This window comes from Thunnus maccoyii, chromosome 17, assembly GCF_910596095.1.
Source record: "Thunnus maccoyii chromosome 17, fThuMac1.1, whole genome shotgun sequence".
In the NCBI taxonomy this organism is placed as follows: domain Eukaryota; kingdom Metazoa; phylum Chordata; class Actinopteri; order Scombriformes; family Scombridae; genus Thunnus; species Thunnus maccoyii.
The window spans coordinates 27,462,373-27,477,950 of record NC_056549.1 but is presented as its reverse complement, the minus strand read 5'-3'; the positions used below and the strand labels follow the sequence as shown (position 1 = coordinate 27,477,950).

Here is a 15,578-nt window from a genome sequence, read left to right as displayed (position 1 = left end):
ATCCGCCGACGTCGCTTCACGTGACGTCTCATTTCTCTAAAACACATATTTCCGCGTTTCCTCCCACCTCGCATGGTTTCCTCACGTCTCTCCATGCATCCTCAGTGGGAAGGACTAAGACGCAAGGAGAAGATGCAAGAGAGGGTAACGTGGACGCAATTAAGAGACTTGAGATGTACCCGGAATGTCCTATCAACGTGTTCTTATATCCTTGATACATGGACACTCTCCTCATCTCTATTCATATTCAGGTATTTGCCATTTGTTGAAAACCCTCATCAAACAGTTTTAAATTGGGAAAAGCTTTTTTCAGTCCTAGGGCATGTATAACACCACTAACATGCAAATGAATGGTATTTCTGAATAGCTTAACATATTCACTGAAAATATGATATATGACCATATAATGATATATATGTAATACGCCTGCAAATAAAGGGAGTGAAAACATCACAGGGTTCAACGGGTTAAGTGTAAAGAACCTTAAGGTTACTAATTTGAAGGAAAGTAACGATAAGATTGTTTCTGATGCTTCTCAAAGTGTTTTCTTAACAAGGTTTGTGCGCCTACAACAGCTGAGTGGATTGAGCTTTTCCATCAGCTACTTGATATTCATGTATGCAATCAGTTGCTGTAGCTTATCAGCAGAGGTGAGAGACAAACCTATTACCAGTGACCAGACGCTGGCAGCCTCTTGTCCCTCTTAAAGCTCAGTTCTCTGTGCTTAGATAGTGCGTTTTAGATCCAGCCTTAATGTGATATCAATAAACCTGAAAACCAGTTGGAGCAAATAATTAGTCACGACAAGGTTTTTGTTTCTTTGCATTTGCCTCGGTGTATGAATTAAAGCGCTTCATATGAATATAACTTGGAGATAAATATTTACCAAGCCAAACAACTATGTGAATGAGCCTCCCAGTATGCAAAATGAGGCATTTGTACTTAATTTGACGTGTTGACAGTGCAGCCGGATCCCACAGAAAGCACTGCTGGCACCGGCTCTAGCAAGATGTCCTCATATCCCGGGAAACGACTTATTCTTGCTTTTACTTCTCATTTGGAAGTTTATATTTAAAAAGGGGGCACTGGATGTGGAAAATAAATACTCTTTATCATAGCTTGCCAAATCACAATTTCAAACATTCTGCCTTCTTTTCATCCTCTGAAGAAGTCGCTGTGTCTAATGAGAAGGAATTAGATGCAGTAATATCGTCCTGTCATGAACACAAGTCTACATGACCAGAATATGTTCTTAGCAGCATCACGTCAACTGAAACGTAACACCCTTTTCCTTGGCCTTTTTTGTACCATTGTCTCCTTTCCTGCAGAAACTTACTATGCAATCTATTGTTTTGTCCACCTTCATACAGCATATTGAGCACAACCTTCTTTTCTGGGGCGACATTGGAAATCCTCCAGTAACTGAAGTAGAGACAATGCAGGCAACAGTGGGTGAAGAAAGAAAGTGAATGACAATGGTTGACCATAGAGTTGAGTAACTCTTGGGCTGCACGGAACATACAAATTAGAACTAAGTAATCCCATGATCTTAAAAAATCATTTGATTATCAAATTAAACGATTGACAGAAAAGTAAATCTTGACAATCGATTCGTTGTTTTAGTATTTTTTTAGGCACAGATGGCAAATAATCACTGGTTTTAACTTTTCACTTGGATGGTAAAGTGAATATCTCTGGGGTTTGGACTGAAGAAGACATTTTAAAACGTCACTTTCAGCTCACTCTAAATGCTTAGAAAAATAATTGGCAAATAGTGAAACATGCCAATCATGCGTTCCCACAGCTCAGGATGATGCCTTTGAACTGCCGGTTTTGTCTGATTTAATGTCCAAAACCCAAAAACATTCCATTCACAAGGGTATAAAGCAGAGAAAGGAAGCAAATTGTCATATTTGAGGAGCTGGAATCAGCAAATGTTTGGCATTTTACTCAATGAATGACTTCAATGTTTAATTAATTAATTGGTTCACCACTAATCATTTTAGGTTTTTTGTGTCTCATGTCTCAAAGTCCTCCCCTGAGTGACCAATTTTTGGAAACTGCCATTGTATGTATTGGTAGTACCATCATGAGCAGAGAATACCACATCTGTGAGTCTGACTGCTACCTGCCATGCCGGGACAACAAGGAGGAAAAGCCCTGGGCTGTAGAAGAATGATACTATTCACAGGAAGCAGACACTGGCAGTGACAGGACGAGCTCCCATCCATCACCAATTTATTTCAATCTTGAGTGATTTAGGTCCATTTGGTGCTCCTGTGGATTCCAAGCACACCTGTCATTTGCATAATTAAGCTCTGGAGCAGTTGTAAAAGACAGCCATTTGGTGTATTAAATTCACACCTTATCAATCAGTGGAGCGTCAAGATGTATGAGGACCTCCTGACTCTTGGCTTCCTGGCTTCATTTGAAATGCTAAGTGCAGCTTTTTCTACAGGCCTGGAGCTGGGCCTGGCCTGCCCAGGCTGCCTGGTGGCTTCCATACACGCTAGTTGTCGTGGTCAGACCCCGACTGCTCAGTCTCTTCCCTCAGGGGCCCAGTCATCAATCAGTCTCCAACTAACTTCTGTCCAACTCTCTGACAGTCAAGATGGATGGTGCCAGCGTCTACAGGATGCTGTATCCTCTCATTAATTCTCTTGTTAGCATGCACCGATAGCAGTGAGATACAGCCTGTTTTATCTGTTTTCCACCAGATAGAGACCTCTCCCTTTTTTGGGTGAGGGTCAACAGTTAATCATTTCTCAGGCACTGGTTACTTAGTACCACAATGATGTGATGTGTCAAAATCGGACAACATACATTCCCGGGATTGAGCGGAACAAAGGCGCCAATGTCCTCCCACAAGGGCCCTCTCTCTGTCCAAATGACTCTGTGGCTCCATTGCAACCAGAAGCCAGTGCTAAACAGGACCAGCGAATGAATGGGCGCTATTTTCACAACACGCACTTCGCAAAATGAACCCCGCGCAGGCTGCGGGGACACTTCAACTGGCCTTTTTCAACACCCATTACACTGAGACCACTGAACGCAGCGGGCGGAGAAGAAGAGTGACATTTACTGCCACAGATTGCCACACAAAGAGTTAAAGAGAGACAGGGGAAAGGGGGCGGGGGGGGGGTTGGAGTGAAAAGACAAGGGGTCCCTCTTCGTTGACGGTGATGAATGAGTGGATCACAACACGTTTCGGAGGAGGCCTTTGCATCCACACAGGGGGCTCCTCAAATGACATGACTGACAGCTCAACTCACTTACTCCACCTGCACCCACCCTGTGCCTGAATATTTTACTCAGCAGCCATGTCATAATCATAGCACACTGCAGATACTAAAATAGGCCAGCTGAGGACTGTCTTAAAGAGCTAGATTGCTTCAAAATAAGCGACTGTCAGATCATTCAGTGGCATCTGAAACCCCCCCCACACCTTTTCCATGTCAGACTTTGGAAGGCTACATCTGACAATTTTAATGTTTTTCCATTGGATCATCTACAAAAAATATGTTTGAACGGTTAAATGAATTTGCACCTTTTTGGTGGCTAGTCAAAAATGTTAAATTCCTGGCTCCAGCACTTTAACGGCCTCAGTATAATAAAATGATGCGCCTGTCAGACTGTCTAAACTCTTTTTTCCGATGCAGGAATTCGGGGATTTGCAACAATTTTTGTTACATTCCAAAACATGCACACCTAGTTTATGCAATCATTGGCTTTTCTCTAAAGCTGTCTTTTTTCATTCCTCACACAACTATTTTTTACTTTATATGTGTACAACCGAGTGCAACACCAAGAATGCTTTTGAAAGCGTGCACTGTTATCCCAATTTGTACGATTCTTAACGTCTCGACGGCATTTTTTTCCACGCTGCTTTCAAGTCAACCAATTTGGAACATGTATAAACACTTTATCCTTTAGAGATGTTCAAACCACAGACTGTACAAAATAGTTCATTTGAAGCACACTGAACCCTTTATAGTTAAGGTGCAGAATCACCATGAGGCACCATTAGAGAAAGTCCCCTCAGCTGAAAGACTTTTACAGCAACCGAGACAAGTCCGACATCCAACAACCAGGATCTCACATTTTTAACGGTCACAGCCACTTGGACTTATTGCTCTGCTGTTCAGCTGATAGAAATACTTTGAATAGCTTTTAGATTGTTCTGGGGGAAACTACTGAATGGACAATTTAATGTCTGTGGAGCCGCTGGAAGAAGTGCTGATGGTGCACCGTGATTCTCATTTTATTTAGATTAACTACCCCTTAATACAAAGGCTTCTCATGCCTCAGTGGAGATAAAGCTCATAAAGGTGCAGTGTCAAGACTGGAATTTGATCCACATACACATTAAGGAGGCTTCTTCTTCAGGTTTTAAACAACCTAAGGGGTAGGGTATTCACTGTACTGTCACCTCTATCCACAGGTATTTGTTTAAGTGACACATAAACAATTAATTAATAGAGAGGTGCAACAGTCTTCTGATACTGAAGGCTGTGCACCAGGACATAATAAGAAAAGGTAGCTTAGAATTACTTTGACAAGCCAGAGCTGTTGGCTGTTATGCTGCATCGCTCTCCCTGTGGAAATAAATCATGGGCTTCCTTTCCACCTAAGAGCACAACTGGATCTTCCATCTATGCATATTAAAACAACAAGAACAATAAAAAGGAACTCCTTGGGGTTGAATCAGCGATAGTCTACTAACATTAGAGACATAGCACAACTTGAGGTGGGTTGTGTTGCTCTAAATTACATGGCCTAATATATTTCATTAACACACCTCCCTCATTGGGGTCCCTAATGGATGACAGCGTGGCATAAAAGCTTGTCTGCCAGGGACACTAATTTGTTCTTAGACGCATTCCCTTCAATTATTACTGGCTGCTGCTTCTCATAAGCTGCTTAGATTGCGGTTGCCCACTTTGCAAAAAAAAAAAAAAAAAGAAAAAGAAAGGCTTGGCTGACAAGGCAGGCCACTTAAGTTCTGTGACCTAAGCCACCCCCCTTAATCCATAGTGATTTTTATCTTTCAAGTCAGGTGGCCACTGAAAATAATCCTCTGAGCATTTAGAGTGACAGAAAGCATGTTATTGTTAATTGTGGTGGCACAATCCTGCACCATAACAAAAAAATGAGCTCCACCGAGGCTGTATTTGCCCTTCCTGTTAGGTTCCTTCATAAATATCCCGAGGCCTAAATGCCACAGTTCGCCAGCTATTTGTTTTCCTTTTCTGTCAGGGTCATTCGGCCGGGGCAAAGAGATACTGAAAGACTGGCTGGACTTCCTCTAGACCTGTGTATTCTGCTAGTGATTGTCTTGGATCCCTGCCAGTAGAGAAAGAGAGCAGTGTTTGAGCTGAGGAGCTAAACTCCAGTTATTATTTAATCCCAGTGTCAACAGAATTGTGGCTATAAATTAAAAGCCTTGTAATCAATTAACACGGATTCCAGTTATTACACTGCGGATGCCTGGCCTCAATATTTTATCCATCTTTACTGCTGTCAAATCAGCTGCTTTAATCCCATTTGCCAACACAACTATTCAGCCAATGATGCCTAAATTGTCATTTACCTGTTTTGCATAATCAAATCACAAATACTCCCCAGTTTATTGCCTGTGGTTTTTTTTTTTTCTTGGCACACCTTTTGTTGTGTGAAATCCAGGACGCCCCTGACTGATTTCTAAAAGTTAGTTCAACAAGAAAACAACTCTGGGAATTCTGATGAGTAAATTAAATTACTACTTAAAAAATGTTTCACTGTGATCATGAAAAAATAAATAAATACAGGCACTCACGTTCACATGCATCTCCTTTCTGATGAAATCCTGCTTTGCATATACATTTCCCAATGGGCACCAGCCATTCCCCTTCGGCGCTGCAGTGCATCTTGGGAGAGTTGTCGGCCTCCTCCTCGGCGTCGTTCACGCATATGCCCTCGACCTCCACCAGCGAGGAGAACTCCGATCCCGTCACGGTGTCTGGGAAGGTGGCCAGGTTCTCGATGATAGACCAGCACTTCTTGTAATAAACTTTGACAGAGACCAGGGCGATACATGCCCCTACATCCTGGAAGGCCAGATAAAAGCCCCGCCTGGACAGCGGGCCAATTATGCGCACTTCGGTATTCAGCTTCATCTTCCTTTCACCCAGGTCGCCCTGAGTGAAGCTTTCATCTGCGGCGATCGTGTCAATTTTCACGTACTGGTTCTCCCGCAAGCTCCTGCCTACTTCTGAATCAGTTTCCTGGTAATACAAGTTGAACGTCTCCTTGCAAGTGCCCACCACACCGGGTAGACTGTTACAATCCCTCAAGGTGAACTTCAGTTCCACAAAAATTCTCTGGGCATCGCCCTTCTCTATCCAGTTAGTCCGAAGCCAGTTATTCTGATTGGGCTCCATGACTTGGCAAACCTGGTATGTGCGAATGGGTGTATAGTTCTCATCCAAACCGCTGATCTCTTCCCACTGAAAAAACAGAAGACATACATTTGTAAATGAACACAGTCCATTAGGGAACGCCACCATGTTCAATTTAAAAAGTGAAAACCATCAGACTGAAACCTCCATAAAGACGTCTAATGATTGGCAATCAAACGTCGACTGGAAGTGATTACAGTGCAATGAATATGACAAAGGTGTATGAAATATAGTTATTTTAGATGGTTCTATGTACAATAAAAAGCAGTGAATGAAGGGAGATCAGCAGTTGCAGTTTTATCACACGCACATCTTTAAAGAATGATTGCGCTCAGTTTATCTGCTTCTACTCACATTATTTATTTAAAAAGTTTCACAGCCTGCATGCTTTTAATCAGACTAGCGAGTTGGAAGTGGTTTGCTAAAGGCCTTTGTGCTCTGAATGTCAAAAGCCGTGAGAGTTTAGTAGAAGAAACAACATCTTGCATTCTGTATCTGGTGTTATGTAAAGACGTCTGTGAGCAGAGAAATATAGGCTACTGATGTATATTTAACACCTTTGGATATTATTATTCCTATCACAGATGTGGGACATCAGAGAAAGCAGGAAACATATATTTAAGAGATATGGAGTCAGTTCCTGTGCCAGTGATGCAGAGATTCTGCAGACTTACCCCATTGGGAGGATAGGAGATCCACTCCAGTTCTGTCTGCTGTGCCTTGGAGTCCAGCAGAATCACTAGTGACAGGAAACCGAGAGGCAGGTGGTTAAATCTCACCGGGGCACGGGGCTGGGTATCACTGATAGGCCACACATTTATATCTATAGCATATAGCCGTGACCTAATTTCTACCAGCAGCAGCTAAAGCAAAAACATGCAATAAGAATATATAGTATGCTGCAGCAGACAAGTCCTCGGTTCTGCGGGGGGAACTTTTTGCGGCGCAAATGAAGACACTGGCATTACATATAAAGAGGGAATAAAGACTAGAAATAGAGACGGGTCAGAACGGGATGGGAATCATTACGCATAGGATTTACGCGCATTGGATCTATTTATCGATGGTTTATTTTACACACCAGTTTGTTAAAACTCATTTTTTGGAGTTGCGTTAAGGTCAAACGAGCTGCGTCTTCCTCCATCCCGACGCACACACAGTACATGTGTTTAAACTGAGGAATATTTTCCGTTGGAAGCGGTCATAAAACTACAGTGAAACCTTCCAACCGGGCGGCTTGTTTTCAGTTTTAACCAGAGAAGAAGATTTTGTCATTGCAGTCTGATTTATGTTCTGGAAAAACGTGCGAGAGCGCAAAGCGGCGAAACGCGGCGGCTTTCATCGAATTGAAATTTTTAAAAAAAGAACTTGTTTTAATTGTGTTCAGTGTCAGCAGACAGCTCCGTCGTGAAAGAGGGGACGCAAGTCAGGACGCACCGCCGTAAAACAAAAGAAAAAATTGCTCTGGTTCTATCTACCAGGAGACTGATGTGGAGGTTACACGAAATCCCGCATATAAACACCGAGGATTTACAATTCATATCAGCCTCACATCCAGACCGCGCACGGTTATTACACTGTAGTTTTGGTGGTGAGAAAATCATTACCTATCGTGTGATTTTCTGTTTTTACGCATAACATAATGTCATTAATTTAAACGGAATCCGATAAATTAAAAGTGCCAAATTTTTTTTTTGCCATTTTGAGTTATTTAAATCCTCTCTTTTTTTGGTGTTTTATAGCCTTCATTCACGCCAATTTGAGCGTCTGAGATAGATTACATCTCCGCGTCAATCTGCGGCATCTTCCTTCCAAGATACAAGACTAAACAGGACTGTTAGAGCCGAGGCCACTTTGGAGGAAATAACCTTCCGAAAACTGCGTCCAGATAGTCGGGCTCACTCTCTGCCATCGAGGCGAGCCTGCTGGGACGATCGATCCGCTGATATTACCTTGTTTGGCAAGATAGATTGTTAATCTATAATGAGCAGGCTACTTGTGCCAATATCGCACTGGTGATGAAGTATGATATAAACTAAGCTTCTGCGTAATCTGTGCTCTACAGCGTTTAATTGCCGTGCGTAAAAACACCGAGAGGTCGCTCATCGCTACAGCCCGGGAGCCGACAGCGCTGTCATCCCCGCACACTGGCCTCATCTGACTGCGCCGGGCTCATAAAACATCCACTTTTTTTTAAGGAATTATTAAAAAAAATCGCGTGGAATAAAAAAGCAACAAGAGAAAAAGCCATAACGCTGTCTGCTGGATTTGGACACATCTCTATTCATTTTGGCGCATGTCTGTAACGCGATGGGATGGAAGAGAGTCCAAACTTTAAGAACTTACCTTCCTTCGCATTCTGTGCTTCCACGCTGTCTACAAAACAGCATACATGAAGGCAAAATGTAATCCACAGACACGAGATAGACGTGGAGAGCATGGTGCAGCCGCGGGTTTCAATCTAGACCGTAACTCGCTTTGCCACCGTCTCGCGTGCTTCCCATTGACGACACTAAACCGGCTCTATGTACAACAATCCGCTGTTCCCCACTCAAATAGCGTCTGCTGCCGCTGGGAGGAGTCTATGGCTCCGGTGATGTCAGTCAAAGTGACAGGCGGAGAGCTTGTCCAATTGTAAGCAAGAAGAGGAAACGTCATGCAAACCGAGGGCCAGTAGGCGCGTGGAGCTGGCTGGGTTTTAGGGAATGCACGACGGAGGAGATGTTGTCACAACTTAGAGCAGATATTTTTGGTTTTCTTCAGGAAAAGGGCAAGGGATGCTGTAGCACAGTTGGTGTCTCCACATAGACACACACACACACACACACACACACACACACACACACACACACCACAGCAGTATGTGCCAGGAACTGAAACAGCTCCTCAAAAAAACAAACAAACAAACAAACAACGAGCTCCACAGTCTTTAAAGTTTTATATCAGATTTATATCCTCCAAAGACACACTTTACACCAATATCTCCAGCAGGAATTAGCGAGGAATTAGTTCTAAATCTTGTTTCTGTTTCTTATTTTTGGTGCTTTATTATTTTAACTGACAGACTTAAAGTTTCAGAGCTCACTGCTTCCTGGATCAAAGATTATGAATTAGAATTGAGCTTTGTTTTAATGAAAGATGTGTGACTCACTCACTTCAGCCTGAGTGTTAAACAACATATTGGCCCCACATGTTGGGTGTTGAGGAGGAGGAGGAGGTGTTATAGAGGCAAACTAGGAAACTGTCTAGCCCTGCACAAGCTGTTTTTTATAGCATATTATTATTTTTATTGAATTTAAAATATTGTAAAATTCATAACAACAAAAAACATATGTGGTATTTTTTGTTAAGATACTCAAATGTCAATTAAAAATCAACTGAAATACATTTCATGGTCTCTACAACCTTGCTTATCATCGATGCCTGTAATGCTGTTCTTTATTTGATGCAGTGCAACAGATAAACAGCCAGCTTGTGGCCAAGTAAAAATGTAGAATAGAAAGCCTTTATTTTGAAGTGGGACGTCATCTGCCCGACACTTCAACTGATCACCTGCACAGTGTTGTATATACATGATTATAGAGCACCGGGCTGCAGCTAAAGTGTGCTGCTTTAAAATATATATTTTAGTGGCATCTTGGAGAGCCCCTACTTGTAGGTGTGTGTGTGTGTGTGTGTGTGTGTGTGTGTGTGTGTGTGTGTGTGTGTGAGGAGACAGTAAGTAAGTAACAATGTATATATTTTTGCATCTTTCTAGAACAGATGTCACAAAGTGCTTCACAGTAAAAGACACAATAAAGACACAATGTAAAACTACCAGATAACACTCCTCATCCTGCCTGCTTGTGCTCAGCTATGTGTTACTATGTGTTGCTAATGTTTTACAGTCTGCACGATCATATGATGCCCTCTGTCTTTAGACTTTTGATTTGGTTAAGAAGCAATTCCCTCAAAAAGCCTTTAATGAGACAAAAGGGACAAAGGGTGTACAGAGTAGACAGAAGTGGCAGCAGTAGAATCACAATACGGAGAAACAAAATGATAACGTAAAGAAAAGAAAATACAAAGATCTAATACTAATTAACAAGTTGAAAAGTTTCCGGAAGAGTGTTAAAGGCTTTCATTCAGTGTTTCCTTTAATGTTGGATCCAAATATTGCATCTGATGGAGAGACATTAAATGGTGTTTTTTTTTTTTATGTGTGGAAGGTCACCTTAAGTAAGGGAAAGTCCCACTGAGACAGACTATTCACGCGGCAGGACTTGATTCATTATTGCGCTGCTGCTTGAGAGACTTTCACCATGAAGATGGAACCGCCGGGGGTCTTAAACAGCAAACAAAGACAAACAAAAAAAAACATAATTTAAAAGTCTAAAGTTAATTTTCCACTTTCTCAGATGACTTGGCATATCGCTTAAAAATTAAAGCGTAAAGCGGAGCTCATTATCCCTTCATACATACAGCTTTTGTTGCAGGTCACTAATTAATCTCCATTACCTCCCAACAAGCAAAACAGCTGTAATTATGGCCCACAAATATTGATTAATAAATTGTATACATAAAAATGGACAGAGGCAGACAAGGACTCACTTCAAGGTTTATTTACCTTTGCTTTTTTTTGTTTTGTGTTTGTTTGTTTGGCCTGTTTATTATGCAAATTGCAGCTAATCCTTTTTGCCCTTGATACACAGTCGAGTTCTGCACAGAACTGTATTACTAATGATTGTTGAATTAATCTGGATTAATGTTTCCTTTATCATAAACTGTCTGCATGAAACCATCACTCCACCATGTCTCCGTCAGTGGAAAGTCAGTGTTAGAAACAGGATTTAGGAGTGTTTGCACATATATGGATTCTTTTTACTTATTTTACACACTTCTTCGACCATAGTTGAATTATTTTGATGTGATATTGTTTAAAATTCACTGTCCACCTCACCTTGCTCGGACAGAAATAATCTAGAGAATAACAAGAGTGAACAGCTAAGACAGCTAAGCTAACGAGTGAGACAAGATGGCGAATGGCGGCTAACTCACAGTGGAACTTCTTCGTGAGGAACTTCAGCTCTCCCATGAGGCTATCCTGACAGACTTCAGGGCAGAAATGTACACCCTTCGCACAGAGCTGAGGCAATAAATTGAGGTCATACGTTCAGAGACAACAACAAGTTTTCAAGGCCTTCACCATGAGATGGGAGAAGAAATAAACAGACTCCGCCAGGACCATGCCCAGGTGATAGCTGAGCAAGTTGACATGGCACACAGTCTCACAGACACTCTTGACGGCATTCAACTGGAGCACCTTGATGAATTGAAAATGAAAGAGCTGAAGCAGCTAAAGGACAAATGTTTTGATCTCGAAAGAAGGAGTCAGCGAAAAAACTTGTGGTTCATCGGCATCGTGGAAGGATCAGAGGGCTCCTGTCCCACTAAATTTATGATGGAGCTCATTCCAGAGATTCTGCATGCTGAGAACTTTCCCTCCCCAGTAGTGATTGACCATGCCCATCAGTCAATCACTACCTGAAAAGGGAGCCCAGCCAAGACCCATTATCGTCCAGCTACATTATTATGTACAGAAAGAGAGAGAAGGGCAAGGGCCCCCTCACCTTTCTGTCTCTCTTTCACATCTCAAAAAATTAAAGGCAGACATAATATTTCTTCAGGAGACTCACCTGAGCAGTCAAGACCATGGCCGTCACACAAAGGTTGGGTGGGCCTGGTGTACCAGTCGCGCTTCCAGTTTAAATCCAGAGGGGCAGCAAACTCTGTTTGTTTGTTCCCAATCTTTTTCTAGCCAGGGTAGGTATTTAACTGTAGATGGGAAGCTATACAATGTCCCGCTTATTCTAATCTGTATACTGTGTATGCTCCAAATTACTATGACAATCAATTTTTCTCTTTATTATGGTCTTCAATTCCCAATTTGAATTTGAGTTGTTTAATCATGGGGGGAGACTTCAATTGTGTCCTAAACCCAAAACTGGAGAGATCCTCCAAAACCATTCAACCTCTTTCCAACTCAGCAAGGAGTATAGAATATTTTCATAATCAGGAATATAGAATCTTTTTCCAAAGGATTATGGGATTGTTGATCGTTGGCAGTTCAAAAATCCATCTACTCATTGCTTTTCTTTCTTCCACCCTGTTCACCAATCATATTCACGATTATTTTCTTATAGACTGAAAACTTCTGCCACATGTCAAGCACTGTGCACTGTGCACTATGAAGCAGTTGTTATTTCTGACCATGCCCTGTGGAGTCCAAATATGACCCTTCATTAATAAGTGACTTTCTAAATAAACTACAAATTCCAATAATAGAAGCAAGCCACAAAGCCAGTCTTTATGAGCCTCTCTCGCTTCAAGACTTAACACATGCACTAAAAAGTATGCATCGCTCTAAAATCCCTTGCCCTGATGGGTTTACCTCTGAGTTCTTTAAAGCTTTTCTAAATTAATCTCCCCTGTATTACTCAATGCCTTTAACAAAGCCTTTGCTGCTTAAACTCTTCCTCCTACCTTTTATCAGGCATCCATATCAGTTTTATTAAAGGAAAGTAGGGACCCTAGGAAGCCAGTTTCCTACCAATCCATTAGTCTTTCAAATGTAGATACCAAATTATTAACCAAGATGCTTGCCACTCAACTGGAAAAAATTCTCCCATCAATCATATTGACAGATTAGACTGGGTTTGTTAAAAACCATTCTAGTTTCTCTAGATGCTGAGAAGGCCTTTGACTGAGTTGAAAGGGACTTTCTTTTTGGTGTTGTTGGAAAGTTTGGCCTTGGTGATAATTTTATAGCTTGGATCAAGCTGCTGTATCAGTCCCCTCTTGCTTCTGTGCTAACCAACTCCTTCAGATCTCCCTATTTCCCCCTGCAACGGGGGACAAGGAAGGGCTGCCCCTTTTCCCGGCTTTTATTTGTTCTTGCTATTGAAACTTTGGTTATTGCTCTGTGTTCTCTCAAGGGCTATGGGGGAATTTGTAGAAGAGGGGTGGAAAACAGAGTGTCTTTGTACGTGGATGACCTGCTCTTATATGTAACAAACCGCTATCTATCCATCCCCAACATAATGTCTACTTTGAAAGAATATACCGAGATTTCTGGTTAAACTTGTCAAAGAGTGAACTGTTGCCCAAAGCCTTTCATACTCACATCTACTATTTAATATACCATAATTATATGGTAGATATAATATATATCTACCATATAATATAAGCAAACTTTAAGTCGCTATTTGAGCACGCTATTTATAAACTTGAAAGGTGGTCCCATCTCCCTATTGCTGCCTGGCAGGCAGAATCAATGCTGTAAAAATGAATATCCTTCAAAAAATTTGTTTCCGTTTCAAACTATTTGCATACTAATACAACAATCCTTCTTTACATCCATTGACAAACTAATTTCTATTTTCATTTGGAACAAGATGACATCTAGAATTAGGAAAGCTTATTTGCAGCGGTCAAGACCAGGTGGGGGAATGGGACTACCTCATTTACAGTTTTACTATTGGGGGTGTAACGTTAATGCTCTCTCCTTTTGGGCTCAATCTGATGAGCATGCTGAAAATCCAATTTGGGTACAAATGGAACACAATTTGTGCTATCTGACATCCCTGACTGCCCTTTTGTTTTCTTCAATGCCTCTGTAATTACACTATGTTAAGAACAATCCTATTGTAACACAGTCTCTGAAAATATGGTCTACTATTAGGAAAAACTATGGATGGCAAAACGGCTCTCTGCTTGCCCCTGTGCAAGGTATCATCCTTTTAGGAATGCTTTTCTTAAAGGTTAAGGACAAGACATTTTAAATCTGTACTCCCTTAAAGGATAACTATAATTTATTACAACTTGTGTCTTATTATTGTAGCTCTGGACATCATTTTTATCACTTACAATGACATTGTACCAAGGCCGTAGCTACCGTTTCATGGGTGGACACTGAGGTCATGTCCTCAGTTTTGTGAGGGATGGCTACGTCACTCTGTCGTTTGGTCCACCTTTGGTTCAAACTGAAATATCTCAACTACTATCACATGAACTGAAATTTTGTAGAGACATTTATGGCCTCTAGAGGATGAATCCTACTGACTTACCTGCAAGACTCTTGACATTCCCATCAACCTCAGCTCTACTTTGTGTTTAGTGTTAATTAGCAAATGTTAGAATGCTAACACTATGAACATGGTAAACATTATACCTGTTAACAGTAACATGCAAGCATTCTCATTGTGAGCCTGTTAGCATGCTGGTGTGAGCATTTAGCTCAAGTACAGCCTCAGAGCCGTTGGCATGGCTGTACATTTTTAGCCTTGTTTATGGATAATTCTGATATTCTTAAGAGTCGGTGTCTTTAAATATAACTTGTATTCCTGCACCAGATTATTATGGATTACTATCTCCCAGGGGACACCCTAGTGGATTAGGGGTGAAGACGGTGGCCATGGACCACCATCTGATTCTGACTCCTGTCATCTCTCCACTGTCACTGTTTACCAAAGGCATAAAATGCCATGATGTCATGATAGTTCTTGATCAGGGCTGGATGAGAATACAGGTTGTAGACAAACACTCAGGTTATCCAAACTTATTTGGAATACGAATAAAGGATACAATAAAATTAGAATGGTCAATAGAATGGAATGATGGCCAGACCTACAAAAGTGAGACGCAAGATGTAAGAAATGGCAATTATCCTACATCTTCTTCCTTACAGCTTCTTCCTTAAAGCTTCTTCCTTAAATATAGACTTCAAGATTCAGTGATTCCTCTTTGGCATGTATTTCTTCAACCTTAAGGACAAGATGAAGCCCAGGGAACAGTGCCTGTGCATCCTTACTGTTGTCATTTTGTCATTCTCTTAACACACTGAGTATCTTAACAATAGTCCTAACTGCTTGACTAGTGTGACGTATCTCACCAAATTGGAAGCTGTCTGTTTCACCTCATTGTACCTAACTTAAACATGTTCACTGTTGCCATGGCATTCTCTAATTAAACTGTTCCTGTTATCCTCATATGGAAGTGACACTAAGCATTAGAGGTATTATGTTCAGCTCTGACAGTAATGAAGCTGGTATCATCTTGCCTTGTTGTTGCCAAATTGATTGGCTAACAGAGAAAAGTATAAGT

The 15,578-nt window shown here is 41.4% G+C and overlaps 1 protein-coding gene across 9 annotated transcripts in view; it reads right to left on the bottom strand.

Annotated features, from left to right (window-relative positions):
- The window catches only part of epha7 (eph receptor A7), a 90,613-nt gene extending 81,456 nt beyond the window's left edge, over positions 1-9,157 (bottom strand). For 3 of the 9 annotated variants that reach the window (XM_042389557.1, XM_042389562.1, XM_042389561.1), the window contains exons 1-3: positions 8,784-9,146; positions 7,112-7,176; positions 5,816-6,485 (exon numbers count right to left, since the gene is read on the bottom strand). In XM_042389557.1, the coding sequence (XP_042245491.1) occupies positions 5,816-6,485; positions 7,112-7,176; positions 8,784-8,877 (829 nt within the window). In that variant the 5' untranslated portion in view covers positions 8,878-9,146. Of the gene's footprint in view, positions 1-5,815; positions 6,486-7,111; positions 7,177-8,783 lie in introns of all 9 variants that reach the window. The other 6 variants (XM_042389560.1, XM_042389563.1, XM_042389564.1 and 3 more) reach the window with 4 other exon arrangements.
- Positions 9,158-15,578: the final 6,421 nt, after the last annotated feature.